The sequence below is a fragment of the Eptatretus burgeri genome, chromosome 14 (genome assembly GCF_056783735.1).
Source record: "Eptatretus burgeri isolate ZD-2024b chromosome 14, Ebu_testis_v1, whole genome shotgun sequence".
In the NCBI taxonomy this organism is placed as follows: Eukaryota; Metazoa; Chordata; class Myxini; order Myxiniformes; family Myxinidae; genus Eptatretus; species Eptatretus burgeri.
The window spans coordinates 62,844,174-62,858,980 of record NC_140974.1 but is presented as its reverse complement, the minus strand read 5'-3'; the positions used below and the strand labels follow the sequence as shown (position 1 = coordinate 62,858,980).

Below are 14,807 nucleotides of genomic sequence, written 5' to 3'. Positions count from 1 at the left end.
GTTGGAGAAAAGTATAACAAACTTGAACATTATCGTGGAAAAAATGCTTCACAAGAGTTTGTAAAACGATTAGAAAAGGATTGTATAAGACTCACTAAATTAATGAAAGAAACAAATGAACCGATGAAATTAACCAAAGAAGAAAAATTAGAATTTAGAATGAACAATATCTGTCATATTTGTGAGGGGGAAATGAAGGAGTCTAAAGTTAGAGACCATTGTCATCTTACTGGTAAATATAGAGGTCCCGCTCATTCCTGTTGTAATCTTAATTATAAATTACCTTGTTTTATTCCAGTCTTTCTTCACAACAGCGCCAACTATGATACACATCTATTTATAAATGAACTTTCAAAAACACCAGGGAATATTTCTGCTATAACAAACACAAGTCAAAAGTATATTTCATTTTCAAAAATGATATTCACAAAACCTTTAACTCGTATTAGGTTTATAGATTCTTACAAGTTTATGGGAACACCACTAGCCTACCTCGCATCAAATCTAAGCTCCACGGACTCTTTTCCAAATCTTAATTCATTCTTTCCAAAAGAGGAAATTCTCACTAAAGAGGAAATTCAGATTAAAGAGAGAATTCAAAGTAAAGAGGAAACTCTAATTAATGAAGAAATTCTAACTGAAGATGAAATTCTAATTATAAAGAAAATTCGAACTAAAGAGGAAATTCAGATTAAAGATGAAATTCTGATTAAAGAAGGAATTCTTACGAGAGAGGAAATTCAAACAAGGAATGAAATTCAAAGTAAAGAGAAAATTCTTACAAGTAAGGGAATTTATCCTTATGATTATATGGATTCATTTATGAGATTTAAAGAAACACAACTTCCTTCAAAAGAAAGTTTCTATAATAACCTTTATGAAGAAGAGATAAGTGATAAGGAATATAAACACGCACAAGAAATATGGAAAATATTTAAGATAAAGAACCTTGGAGAATATCATGATTTATATCTAAAAACAGATGTTTTATTGTTAGCTGATGTGTTTGAGGCTTTTAGAACACTCTGTCATAATAAAAATTGTTATGGATTAGACCCTGCCCACTATTTCACAGCTCCTGGTTTAGCTTGGAGTGCAATGTTGAAAATGACAAAACAAGATATAGATTTAATCAGTGATGTTGATATGCTTTTGATGATTGAGAAGTCCAAGAGAGGTGGAATATCACAAGTATGTTCAAAAAGATATGCGAAAGCAAATAATAAATATCTCCCAAATTATGATAGTGAAAAAGATAGTAATTATTTGATGTATTTTGATGCTAATAATTTGTATGGATGGGCAATGTCTCAATCTCTACCTTATGGTAAATTAGAGTGGGTGGAAGAAAAGGATTATGAAAAGGCTTTGATGAATATTGTTATTTCTTCTCAAGAGGAATTGAATGACGAAGAAGAAGGTTATTATTTTGAAGTTGATTTGAGGTACCCGAGTGTTCTTCATAATAAGCATAAAGACCTTCCTTTTGCATGTGAGAAAGAAACCCCAAAGAAAGAATGGTTCAGTGATTATCATAAAAGTTTTAATATTAAAGGCAAATCAACAGAAAAGTTATTAACAACATTCTATGATAAAGAGGGATATGTTTTACATCAGAGAAGCTTAAAACAGTTTTTGAGAGAAGGATTGAGAGTAGCTAAAATTCATAGAGTTTTAAAATTTAAACAAAGTCCTTGGGTGAAAAAGTATATTCAATTCAATACAGATATGAGAGCAAATACAAAAGTAAAATTTGAAGGGGACTTTTATAAATTAATGAATAATGCTGTATTTGGAAAGACTATGGAAAATGTTAGAAACAGGCAAAACATTAGATTCGCAACATCTTGGAAAGAAGCTTCGAGATTGATAAATAAACCAAGTTTTGAGAGAGAAGAGGTTTTTCAGAGAACTTTTCTGCAATTCATATGAAAAAGGAAAGTATTGTAATGGATAAACCAATTTATATTGGAACAGCAGTTCTTGATTTATCAAAGATATTGATGTATGATTATTTGTATAATGACTTAAAGAAAGAGTATGGTGAAAATGTTTCATTGTTGTATATGGATACTGATAGTTTTATCCTAGATATAAAAACTGATGATGTTTATGAAGATATGAAGAAAAATATTGGAGTATATGATACAAGTAATTTCAGCAAGAAGAGTGAGTTATTTTCCAAAAAGAATGAAAAGGTTATTGGTAAGTTTAAGGATGAGTTGGGTGGAAAAGTAATGAGTGAGTTTATTGGATTGAGAGCAAAGGCATATGCTTATAAGTATGGTGAACAGATTGATAAGAGGTTAAAGGGAATAAAGAAATATGTAATAAAGAAATCAATAACTTTTAGAAATTATTATAATTGTTTGATGAATAAGAAAGAAGAATATAGGAAAATGAATACAATAAGAAGTTATAAACATAACATATATAGTGAAGAAGTAAATAAAAAGGCATTAGGAGCCTTTGATGATAAGAGATTTATTTTAGATAATGGAATAGATTGTGTTCCATATGGATATTGTATGATAGAGTGTATAAAATAGATTATGTTTTAACGATGGGAAGATGGGTTAGGGTTTTTTAAGGGCTACCGCCGCGTTTTTTCACAATATATAAATGGTTAAACCAAGTATTAATCAAACTAAAGAGTGGAGAAAATCTCAGTCTTGGTATATAAATGGAAAACATAATGAATGTGAAAAATATCAAATAAGTCTTATTGAAAAAATAACTAAAACAAAGGTAAATAAAACAAATAAGCGAATTAATTTAAAAACTAGTAAGTTAGAGGATGTAAAGAAAAAAAATGAATATCCTTGAATGGACTGAAAACTTTGATGGTTATCAATTGAACAATGAAAAAACAATTTACTATAATCTCAAAATGATATGTGGCTCAGGAGGTGGTCAGATGAGAGCATTAAGAGAAGTTTATCATTTCGTAATGGCACAAATAGGGTATCTTCAAAAATATAAAGATTCAAATGTTTTGTTTGTCAATATTTTAGATGGGGATTATTGTGCAAAGAAAATTAAACTATTGAAGGAATTTGAGAATGAACAAATCTTTATAGGTTCAATGAGTGAGCTGTTCAACCCCCAGGTGTTCAATTCAATGAGGTTCAACCTCCAGGTTAAAAGGGGAGACAAATAAATATACCTTGGGATAAAAAGGGGATTTATTTTTAGGGAAAAAAATATGAATCGCTGAAAATCCCCCATTCATTTACATGGGGAAAAGTGAGCCAGAATCAGTATTCTTACCCTACTGCCAGATAATCGAGTGATCATGTTCGAGACGACTGGACAGACACGGTGAATATACTTAATGGTTCCCCAAGAACAGCCAAGAGAAAAATCTGTGAAAGCGATTGTTTAGTGATTGACAGTTAAAAAGGAGGATTTTGATGAATATAACATCAGTTGATGTTTTCATATCCGTTCCGTTGTTGAAGATTGTTTCATCCTTTGTTTGTCCGCCACGGCGTTGTAATGCGCGGCGGAGCGAGCCGTTGTCTGATTGGTTCACCGCCTTGAGGTCCCTGGCGTTGTAATGCGCGGCGGCGCGAGCCGTTGTCTGATTGGTTCACCGCCTTGAGGTCCCTGGCGTTGTAATGCGCGGCGGCGCGGCGGAGCGAGCCGTTGTCTGATTGGTTCACCGCCTTGAGGTCCCTGGCGTTGTTATGCGCGGCGGAGCGAGCCGTTGTCTGATTGGTTCACCGCCTTGAGGTCCCTGGCGTTGTAATGCGCGGCGGCGCGAGCCGTTGTTTGATTGGTTCACCGCCTTGAGGTCCCTGGCGTTGTAATGCGCGGCGGAGTGAGCCGTTGTTTGATTGGTTCATCACCTTAAGGTCCCTCCTCCAAAGCGAGTTGCATTTCTTGCAACAGTTTCGCGATCATAGACGCCTCAGAACTGGTAATCGCTGTGTTACTAACGACCATCGTGTAAGCTCATGGGAAGTGAGCTTTTGTCGCCCAGAGCTCCGGGCTCCCGAAAACGGCGCCAAGCCGCATTGCGCTTCCTCACAGGCATTTCCCTGGACGGTAAACCGCCGCCATCGACCGCAGCGCAAGCACCGCAAGTATGTTTCCGAGGAGGTTCTTGACAGGTGTTTCACCTTGCAAAATGCAATGCGCCATATTCACCTGAGACTGGCGTCTCGTTTTTCAAGCTCTCTTCACGTAACGAGGTTTAAAATGTTTTTATTTTTTACCACAAACTTTACCTCAGAGCGTCGAGGCGGGAGATTCGCACGTTGAGGGGAAGGGAGACGTCGGAGAGGAAACAGAGGAGGCAGAAGCCGTGCCGGACGTGGAACGGACGCTCCTGTTCCCCCTCCAATGGAGCCGCACCACCGTGCCTCACTCCCCGAGCCGTGTGTCAGCGCCCAAGGGGAGCCCCTCGGAGGCCATGGATTTCCCTCGGCTCAGGTGTGATTGGAGGTCCGTGACGAGGGGGAGGGGGGGGAGGGATCGGTGCACAGCTGGAAGTTTGATACTAATCTATCTTTAATTCCAGCAATCTCTGTGTGTGTCTGTGACCGCTGTTTCTCGACAACCTCTGGTCCGATGTAATTGAAACTCGCCAGGTACATTGCTGGGGACCTGAGTATGTGCATTTTCAAGGTTTGATATTAATTGGACAAGTGGTTCCCAAGTTATGGCCATTTATTTACCAACCAATGACAGGACACGGTGCTATGACGTCACGATTGACGTCACAATTGTTTGTTTGTTTTTTGCACGTACGGGCCCGCACTAGTGGAAATAAATTCTTACTAGTCGGGAGGCGACGATTGCATTAGATTATTGAACAATGCCACGACAGGTACAATTGAGTTAGTGGAAGCTTTTGAGGAAGCCCTTCCATCAAATCTCTTCTGTCAAAATTGACCAAATCAAATCGGATTTTTTTTTATATGTTGTGCTTATGGACAATTACGCACAGCTTCAACAAAATGAAATTGCGAGAAAAAAAAAAATAAAAAGTTCAAGTGGGCGTGGCTCCGCCCACAAGGGGCGTGGGACACCCCTCATACAAAAACACAACTTGACCATGATATCTCGCTTGTGTCCAAGTTTCATCAAGAACGCATCAAACGTCACGGAGCTATGCTCTGGAGAGAGTCACAAACAGACAGACACAACGAAAATAGTGGTCACTGCTGGCACCTGCGAGCCAATATTTTACTTTGTAAAATACTGTACCAAACGCATGATGTACTGTGGGCACGTATTTATTGCATACGCACCAAAATGGCCCCGTATCGCTTGCGATGTGCTTTTATAAACGTATTCATTTTGGGCAACATTGTCTTTTTCTAGATGACATTTTGTGCCAAATTGATTCATTATATGAAGGTTTTTACTTCACATCAGGTGCAGAGCAGTCTGATCCGTGTTCGATTCGCGAGGTTTCGCAGGCAGGAGGGGCTTGCATCACAAAATGAGCCGTTCCATGGATTATGTTAAAGCCGGGTGTCCCATCTGCTGGCGTTAGGTGGTGAACGATAAAGATACCACAATATATTTTGTGAAGAGTCGGGGAGTTATCACCGGCACCCTCTGAACAAATTACAAATTAATATGGCTTTTAAGCCAGATCCGACTAACTGGTTTGCGGAAGACATTTCTTTGTATACAGAGTCGAGGCTCATACAGGAGCTGTATTTGGGCCAAATTTCCTGTCTGGGGGACAGGATGGAAGGAGATGGGGAAAGTGTTCTCAGGACAGCTTGATAGAAAAGGTGTATTAACGAGGCAGCTCCGGTGGGATTGTATTTTACCTCCGAGGCTATTTGCTGTGGTCAAAAAAAAGTACCTTGTGACGTCTTTGTGGTGGAAACCAAAATTAAGGGTCATGGTTCTGGTGGATGAGAATGTGTAAAAGAGTGGGTACATCACACGAAGCCAGATATCAATAACGAATGACAGGTGAGACTGAGGATCAAACTCAGCTCACCCACAACTCACCCTCATCTGTCTCGTCTCCACACACCGTGTTCCCAAAGGAATTCTTCGCTGTTGATTTTACCTTGGAGTAGTTTTTTAGATCCTCATGGAGGATCTCAAAGTCTTGCTCACGTTGTTGTTCTTATGGACTTTTTTGTTTCACAGCCTACAGTTTTCATCGAAACTTCCTGAAACTTGGCATATTTATATTGGACCAGATTTAATTATAACAAGCTCAAATGAGCGAAGATCCTCGTCCTCTTAATGATGACGTCATAAAAACGAATATGACGTTATTGTGATGTATCAGGTTTGCGATAAATTATCTGTGATAATGCCCGCCTTGATTCCCGCAAACAAAATTCAAACAGCTTGCCGAGTTTCGGAGATAATGGGATAGGCGATTTCCATTAGCGGTGATATTATGACGTCAACTTTTTTCTCGGAAGAATTTCCAAAATTGGAGATGGTTACTGCCTGTGCGTGGGCTTTCTGCTTATACATGACAAGTTATACGAAGATCTGATGAAAACTCTGGGTTGTGAAACAAAAAATAGGAATGACGTCATAAAAATTGATATGACGTCATAGTGATGTATCATATGTGCGGTAATTCATCTCTGCTTATGCCCTGTTCGATTCCCACAAACAGAATTCAAAAAGCTTGCCTAGTTTTGAGATAATTTTTTTAGGCGATTTCCATTAGCGGAGATATTTTGACGTCATAACTTTTTTTTCTAGGAGGAATTTTCAAAATCGGAGATGGTTACTGTCTGTGCAGGGTATTTTTTACATACATATGCCAAGTTTCAGGAAGTTTCTATGAAAACTGTAGGCTGTGAAACAAAAAAGTCCACAAGAAGAAGCAGAACAACAACAATGTGAGTAAGACTTAGAGATCCTCCACGAGGATCTGAAAACATACAACATTGGACCAGAGGACTTTTTTTGATTTGAGCCAGAAATCTATGGTGTAGACAATGCTGCCCTGGATGAAAAGGAAAAAAGATCATGCAAACAGGACGTTAATTAAAACAATGCATGACCACCAGCTCACCTTTCTTTAGGTACCTGTACTTTGTCATGAGGAATCATGATGGAATTGCACCTGTCTGCCTACCTGTAGATATTTGACAGCTCATAAACGTACGGAACTCGCCTCCACCTGAACCAATGGCCCGGTGCAGGCTTTGGGCCTGGTGCTCGTGCATAAGTCTTCGGTAATACGCACAAAACCCAATTTAACAATAAAGTGGGGGTGCTCAATCACCCTGAGCACCGCCCTTAGGTCATGTGGAGGTGGGTGGGTTCGTTCAGTTTTGTTGTGCAGATCACCAATCTAAACGAAATTCACCCTGTACATTCATGAGAACACACCATTGAAATTCCTACTTGTTTCCATATGCACAAGTTGACACACCGACAGTTATTACCATTTGAAATTACCGCTGTGAAGTGGGCGTGGCATGCTTGTAATCGTGGAAGAAACGACCAGGAAACAACAAATCAAGATGGCAGCGCCCATGGTTGTCGTGTGATTTCAAGTGATTTTTGGTCTTTCAACAACCAAATATGCATTGTTTCATACACTTGGGCGGGGAGGATGATGAGAAAGTGATGCAATTCATGGATAAGAGCTGGCGTAAGGTAGGCGAGTGTGCGAAGGCTTGGTGCGACGCCACAGATAGTTTCACTATCAACAAATGCCGTTTGCTGGCTGATCAAATAATGAAACTGCTGCCAATGACTGATCCTCCTGCGGATGCCGGCTGTCACCGGTTCTGCTATGCGTCGTTTTGTAACAAGGATCATATAAAACGCACTGAAGCCAGGAAAAGGAAATTAGAAGCCAGCACTACTGCAGTTTCTGCTAGAGCCAGTGAAGTGGTGGGCGGACTCGAAGAAGAGGGGCACTCATACCACAAAATACGTAGAAACTCCCTCAGAACCTCTGTAGGAAGGGTGGCTGACAAATCAGCTGGTGTACTGCCAAGAATTTGTGTCATATGCCAGAAAAAAAACAAATTCATCCGTGTCAAAGGAAAATCTCAACGTGATCAGTTGTCCCTGGCAGAAACGCAGGATGGAGGAAAGCTGTGGGAAACTGCTGAGCAGAGGAGAGATGAACGTGATGTGAGAATAATGACAACTATAAAGGATAAAGACTGTCTGGCGTTGGAAGTTTGTTATCACCGTAAATGTTATTACGAGTATGTGAATGACACATACCACAGACAGAGTGAAAGTAAACTCCAAACTCAGAAAGTGAACTATGACTCAACATTTGACATTTTTTGTGATAAAGTAATCCAGGTAAGACTCATTGATGGAAAGCAATCTATACATATGAAGAAGTTGTGTGAGATGTTCAATGACCTACTCAGAGTATGCGAAGGTCAGGATAAAGCCAACTACCAGGCAACAAGACTGAAGAAAAGACTGCAGGAACGGTACCCAGACATGATTTTCTATCGTCCACCAAAAATGTCTGAGAGCGAAGTGGTGTACATGAAGGACATTGATATTGCTTCCATTGCTCAGGCTGCTGTTGTAGACAGTAGCTCTACAACAGAAACAGAGTCAACTACAGAGGATGAAGCCAGCCAGGGTCCACAGCAGGGTGACTCAGACCTCAATTTACATGTTCTATACTCAGGAGCACGCATGGTGAGAGATGACCTGAACAAACACCAAAGTGTGGACATTACATGGCTCTACTTGGAAATGGTGGAGCTAGCACTAGAGCTTATATGGGCAACTCGTACTTCGAACTGGCCGAAACACCTTTCGATCACGGGAGCGTCAATGCCCTGGTACTTTGCGTACGATCACCTAAACTATGCAAGGTACTTACCCGTTTACTGGCTGGAAATGGCCAGGCTGGAGTACTCCCACCCAGACACCTATCAAGCGTTCATGGACGGCAAATGGACTGCCCAACGGCATACTCGTTATGGATTTAGTAGTGTTGCGTGTGATCAGATCATAGAGCAGACTTTAAATAGGGACAGCAAGACCAGTGGAGGCATCATTGGTTACACTCAGAAAAGCACAGCTGTGAAGAAGTTGATCCTGTCCCAACCAGCACGTGCGGAAATCGCAAGGAAATGTGAGTCCATGGTGGGTATCCACGACGAGCCCCGAACGAGAAAGGATTTGGATGTGTCGAGCTCGAAGAAGAACGAAGCAGTGGTGGTACAAGTGATGGACACAGTGCTTCAAATGATTAACCCTTTCTCCGGCGCTCTCCTTGAACTCGTCAATATTAGTTCAGGTGTCATCGCACCGCCAGCCACTTCCACGGACTTGATGAACGCGTATGTCAAGGGAGAGAATGCTGTCGTGCAATTCATGCGTGATTGGCTTCTCTCAGGTGAGGTCCCATTCTTCAGTCCGATTTTGAAGGCCAAATTGGCAACTTTCTCGAAGGCGCGAGGAAAGTCGGCAACTCCCCACCAGCAGACGTCGAAGGTTGAAATTGCGAATGAACGTCGTCTTTTCACACGACTGCTGTTGATTGGCGAGTAAAGCACTGTAACACTCCACGATCTGCTCGCGTACCCACTGGCGAACATATCTTTCCCGCTGGCATCCGGTGATGGTTCGATTGCTAAGACGGACAAAGCCAAACTCCGCAACCATATACTGAAACTGTGGCCCGATTGCCGTGTGGACGCTCGGCCTATCCAAGGTGCAACAATTGTGGATGGAATGGCCGTTATTCAGGCGATAAAGGCTGGTTCACTGCCTAACACTTTCGGCAAACTGGAAGAGATGGTGCTGAACATTGTAGTGGCCAAAGCATGACATAACCAATCTTCGAGACTGGACGTGGTGTTTGATACTTACCCAAGTATCAGCATCAAGTGCCTGGAGCACGCAGGGCGGGCGATCTTCAGGTGCGAACCATCTACGGACGTGATCAAGCCCTTCCAAAACAGTGGGCCAATTATCTCCTGAGCGGAGCCAACAAGGAGGCGTTGATAGAGTTCATCGTCGAATCGTGGACGAGAAGCATCTCTCCATCAAAACTGGGTGATATGCTGTTGTACGTCAGTCATGCCGGCAAATGTGAGAAAATCAAGGCATCGAATGGTGTCATGACTGTGTCGTCAGTACCTGAACTTGAATGTGACCATGAGGAAGCTGACACGAAGCTCCTGCTACATGCCGCTCACGCGGGACAGAATGAAGAGTCGGTGCGCATAGAGAGTTTCGACACCGATGTGTTTGTGTTGGCATTGGCTCACTCAAAGTCAATTCGGGCGCGAAATTTCCATCTGGTCACAGGAAGTCCCAAGGACATTATTGTCGTTGACATTAGGAAGCTGAGTAATGCCCTGGAAAGTTCTGTCTGCGATGCGTTGATAGGTTTGCACAATTTCACGTGAAGTGATACCACCAGTGCATTCCATGGTAAGGGCAAAACAAGGCCATTTGACTTGATGATGAAGGATCCCCATCTCATCTCCTGTTTCGGGAACATTGGTCGAGAATTCACGCTAGATCAGAATATCATTCACGACCTGGAACAACTCGTCTGCGCCATGTACAAACAGCTGACCATGAAGAGTGTGGACGAGGCTCGCTACAAGCTATTCTGCAGCCAGTCGCTGGGAGAACAGAAGTTGCCACCTACAAACGACGTTCTGATGCTGCATTTCAAAAGTGTGAACTATCAGTCTGCGATCCACCACCGCGTGACTGAGAGGTTTATAGAAGCCCCTTCTCCTGCATTTCACGGATGGGTGGAACGCAACGGAGCACTGACTGTTCACTGGCTGAACAAACCACCAGCGCCGAAGGAACTGTTAGAGGCGACGAAATGTAATTGCAAGAAGATGAAATGCGAGACCAACCAGTGTTCTTGCCGGTCAAAAGGACTGTCCTGCACAGAGTGCTGTGGGTGTCAAAACTGTGCCAACGATGAACAGACCCATGCAGAAATGGAACTTATGGATGATGAAAGCAGAACTGACGATGATTCAGATGACGAACTGTGAATGCGGGTGTCACACTGCTTTTGCTGTGATCTACTACACAGTAGTATTCAGGTTGGTTAGCATGTAATCGTGGACTTGAGTTTTGTAATAGCAGCAGTCAAGAGCCTAGTTCAGCAACCGCTTCAGAGCAAGAAATACTGGAGTTCTAAGACAGTAATCCTCTTGTAGCAGTTCTACTTTTCATCAGGCTGAGTCGCGCAGTCTCTTTGTCTTTGATTTAATCCGTAAGAGCCAATGTAGCTGTCTTTAATAGTCAATGTAACTGTCTTTAATAGTCAATGTAACTGTCTTTAATAGTCAATGTAACTACCTTTAATAGCCCGTGTGACTGCCTTTTAAGCAAAAAGTTGCCTTGGTCAACTCGAAGGCCTGTCTGGTCGGTCCAGACGTTTTCGGCCGGTAAAAATGTCACTGCTTCGGTTTACGACCTTTAATTATAAACATCTTTAATAACAGTGAATAGGGCTCTGTATCAACATAATGTATCATTTTAAGACCTCACAAGAGTTTTCTTTGACGTACATATAATTGTAACCTTGATTCTTCATTTCTGTGTCAAAATCGTGCTTTAATGTTCGGTGTATCTTTAATTGCCAAAAATGACCAATTGTGTCACATCCTCGACGTGGAAACAAGTGGATTTGGACTCGTCGTCTAAAATTCTTTAAGTATGCCAAATTTCATCCAGATTGGTGATCTGCATAACGAAAATCATTTTCTGAAGGTAATAGCGAGTACCTCAACATGGTCTACCTGGCCAAGCCGTCGATGAAGAGATTAAGGGGACGATCTCCATCAGGTCCTGCTTCTGCGCCCAATCCGCTCGACCGCTCAGTCCCCCATCCACGTCACATGCAGTGTGGTCGTGTGAGGAGGTGTAAAATTATTCCATTTTTAGCTCGCCTGTTCGAAGAACAGAGAGCTATAGCGATACCCCCGGCGTGAGCGTCAGCGTCAGCGTGAAAATGTTAAAGTTTTTTTTGTGCAAGTTATTTTTTCCTTTCTAATGTTTTTATCTCCCACACTTTTTTATACGCCCGATATATATCGGGGCGTATTATGTGATACTGGTCGTCCGTCCGTCCGTCTCTGTCTGTCTGTCTGTCCGCCCGTCCGTCCGTTCCTGTCCGCACTCTAACTCCCAAAGTTTTCAACTTTCACATTTCATATTTGGTACATAGGTACAGACTGTGGAGACGGTGTGTCACGACATACGTTCGTCATCTAAAGTGGTTGCCATGGCAACCAGGATGCTGTTTTCCATCCGTTCCTGTCCGCACTCTAACTCCCAAAGTTTTCAACTTTCACGTTTCATATCTGGTACATAGGTGCAGACTGTGGAGACGGTCTGTCGCGACATTCGTTCGTCATCTAAAGTGGATGCTGTTTTCCATGTTGTAGCACAACTCTGTATATACCTTCTTGTTCAGGCGTATTTTGTGCTCACTTGCGCTCTTGTTACTGATTACAATATACAAATACATATATTCCTTTAAAATTATTTGCATCAGACTTCACTGCAATGCTTTATAAAAAATATTAATTATTAGACGAGTTTTAAAAACGATAAATGTATAAACAGGCGAGCATTGGGTGGCTTTGACACCAACTCTGGTTATCCTTGCAGCATTTCCAGCAGGAGGCGCCTGTTGTCTCGGTCTTCAGTGGATACGCTTGAGGGGATAGAAGAGAATGCACCACTCAGGAGGTCAGTAGATTTTCATGTTGCTTTATTCATTAAGACGAGCTTGGTGTTTATAATTAAATTTTCGGGGTTCAAACCTGCTGTTGTAATAGAGCGCTTGCTCTGATTTTGGGAGGTGGGTGGATCAAACCCTGGCCGAGTCATACCAAAGTTTTGTTAAAATGGTACGTGTTTGTTCCTTGCTTGATGCTCAGCATTTAAAAGGATAGAGCACAGACCGACAATGCTGGGAAGGCAATTGAAAACCACCCTAAAGTATATCCCCTGCTAAGAAACTGCTTCAGCAGTATCAATGCTCTGTAATCTGTAAAGAGTATGGTATTCGTACATCAACATTTTACAGTATTTGTGTGCAAAGCTCAGAACTGCTAATTATCATGGTTTAGCCTTCCCTGTTCCCCAAGGGATGGAAGAGGCCATTTACTTGGTCCATGTGTGAGTCCACATACTGATCTACTATAATATAGATTGTTTGTTTTCAGATCTACGTTAATCTATACATACGCAGGTAAGGCTCTGTATTGTGAAATATTCAATGTTGTGGTTTTTCTTTTTCCTATGATTTAAAAAAAAAGAAATCTGGCATAAGTATTAAATCTTTCACAAAATAAAAAATAATTGCATTTAAATTGGGCTGGGCATGTCTGCCTTTGAAATATCAGTGAATGAGTGTAATGAGGATTTTTCAAAGACAGGTAGGTGCGGATGAAAGTGAGGGATGACCAGCCTTTAGCACGAGAAGCATCCGGAACCCTTTCTGGTCTCCCTTGCCTTTATGCTTTGTGTAAAGTGAAAATGAATGTGCGATGCAATAACTCTGAAGATCACATGTTCATCTCCCCTGTTATCGTCATTCCCAACAAGTATAGTGATGAGGTCGATCACAGCTCAAAGTCCTTTCAGCTCTAAATTGTTCCTTATTGGTAGGTTTTGTTTCTTTAAACGTCTCACAATGAGAGACGATTTACTCAAGGTTTTGCTTTTGCTTCGGCGATTTGTTTGACCGAATTGAATTTGTGGAAATGTCATACTTTTGTCACCTGTGTGGCAAACTTGCTGTTCTTTATCCCATTTATTATTGTGCTTGGCTTTTATTTGCCACGAGTATTAAAGCCCGTCAAAAATGATGGGTTGTATTTTACTTGGATTAAAATAAACAGTTCCCACCATTTCATGTTGGGACTGTTTAATATGTATTTAAAAAAAAAAAATTTTGAGGAGGAGGAGGTGAAGGGTTGTTCGGCTTAAAATTGTTAGTGTATTTAACAGGCAGAATACACTGTGATCTCGTGATTTGTATTTGTGCTGTGGTTTGATTTTTTTTGTTCAATAGGTGTCGCACACTCTCCTGCTCTCCACGTCCGAGAACATTCAAGAAAGTTCACTTCATCAACAACATCCGGCAGCATGACTTTAGGAATGGCAGGTGTGGCAGCATGACCCTCTTACTCCTGTGTGTTGATAGCGATCATTTGATATTGGTTGATAACAATTGTTGTTTTTTTTTTTGTAAACAACGTCCAGGCTCATGGAAAAGTTAGACTATTGAACAGATAGAACATAACAGTGCAATAGGAACAGCAGAAAGAGAGGGGGGAGGGGAAGGGGACCGACATCAGGGTATAGGGACAAAATAGACGGAGATGGACGATCGAGGGATGTGGGTAAGAATGGGTGTTGGGGGAGGACAAAGGGTGTGAACAAAATGTACACAGCATCAAACTCTCAGGAAGGAAAAACTGCAAATTTGGAAGGTTGTGGGGGAAGAGGATGGTTAACAGGGATGGAAAATATCACGGTTTTAGATGGGGGGGATGATCTGAGATGGGGGAGAAGAGCTGTCTTGAAGACCTGGAGGGAAGGATGGGATTTAAGAGAATGTAGAAGTTGTTTCCACAGGTTGTAAAAAAGGAACGAATGAGCAGAGGTGAGCAGTGATTTCTGGATTTTGGGAGTTTCACTAGAAGGGGGTTTCTGGTGGAACTCAAGCACCCTGCAGAAACCTGGGGTGGAGGGACAAAGCATGGAAAGAGCAGAGGGTGCAAGACTAGAAAGGAGGCAGTAGAACACTGAGAGACCACTGACCTGTCTTTGATAGGCCTAAACTCTCAGTTTCATCATAGGAGATTGTAATAATCTTA

The 14,807-nt window shown here is 41.7% G+C and overlaps 1 protein-coding gene and 1 long non-coding RNA gene across 5 annotated transcripts in view; one reads left to right on the top strand and one right to left on the bottom strand.

The window, feature by feature from the left end:
- LOC147013387 (uncharacterized) overlaps nt 1-4,371 on the bottom strand; it is a 44,092-nt gene extending 39,721 nt beyond the window's left edge. The window contains exon 1 of the long non-coding RNA XR_015051310.1: nt 4,233-4,371. This is a non-coding gene — a long non-coding RNA (uncharacterized LOC147013387). The remainder of the gene's footprint in view (nt 1-4,232) is intronic.
- CABLES1 (Cdk5 and Abl enzyme substrate 1) overlaps nt 3,760-14,807 on the top strand; it is a 33,259-nt gene continuing 22,211 nt past the window's right edge. The window contains exons 1-4 of one of the 4 annotated variants that reach the window (XM_085855170.1): nt 3,760-4,088; nt 4,238-4,449; nt 12,589-12,669; nt 14,000-14,092. In XM_085855170.1, the coding sequence (XP_085711296.1) occupies nt 3,960-4,088; nt 4,238-4,449; nt 12,589-12,669; nt 14,000-14,092 (515 nt within the window). In that variant the 5' untranslated portion in view covers nt 3,760-3,959. The remainder of the gene's footprint in view (nt 4,089-4,237; nt 4,450-12,588; nt 12,670-13,999; nt 14,093-14,807) is intronic. The other 3 variants (XM_085855171.1, XM_085855168.1, XM_085855169.1) reach the window with 3 other exon arrangements.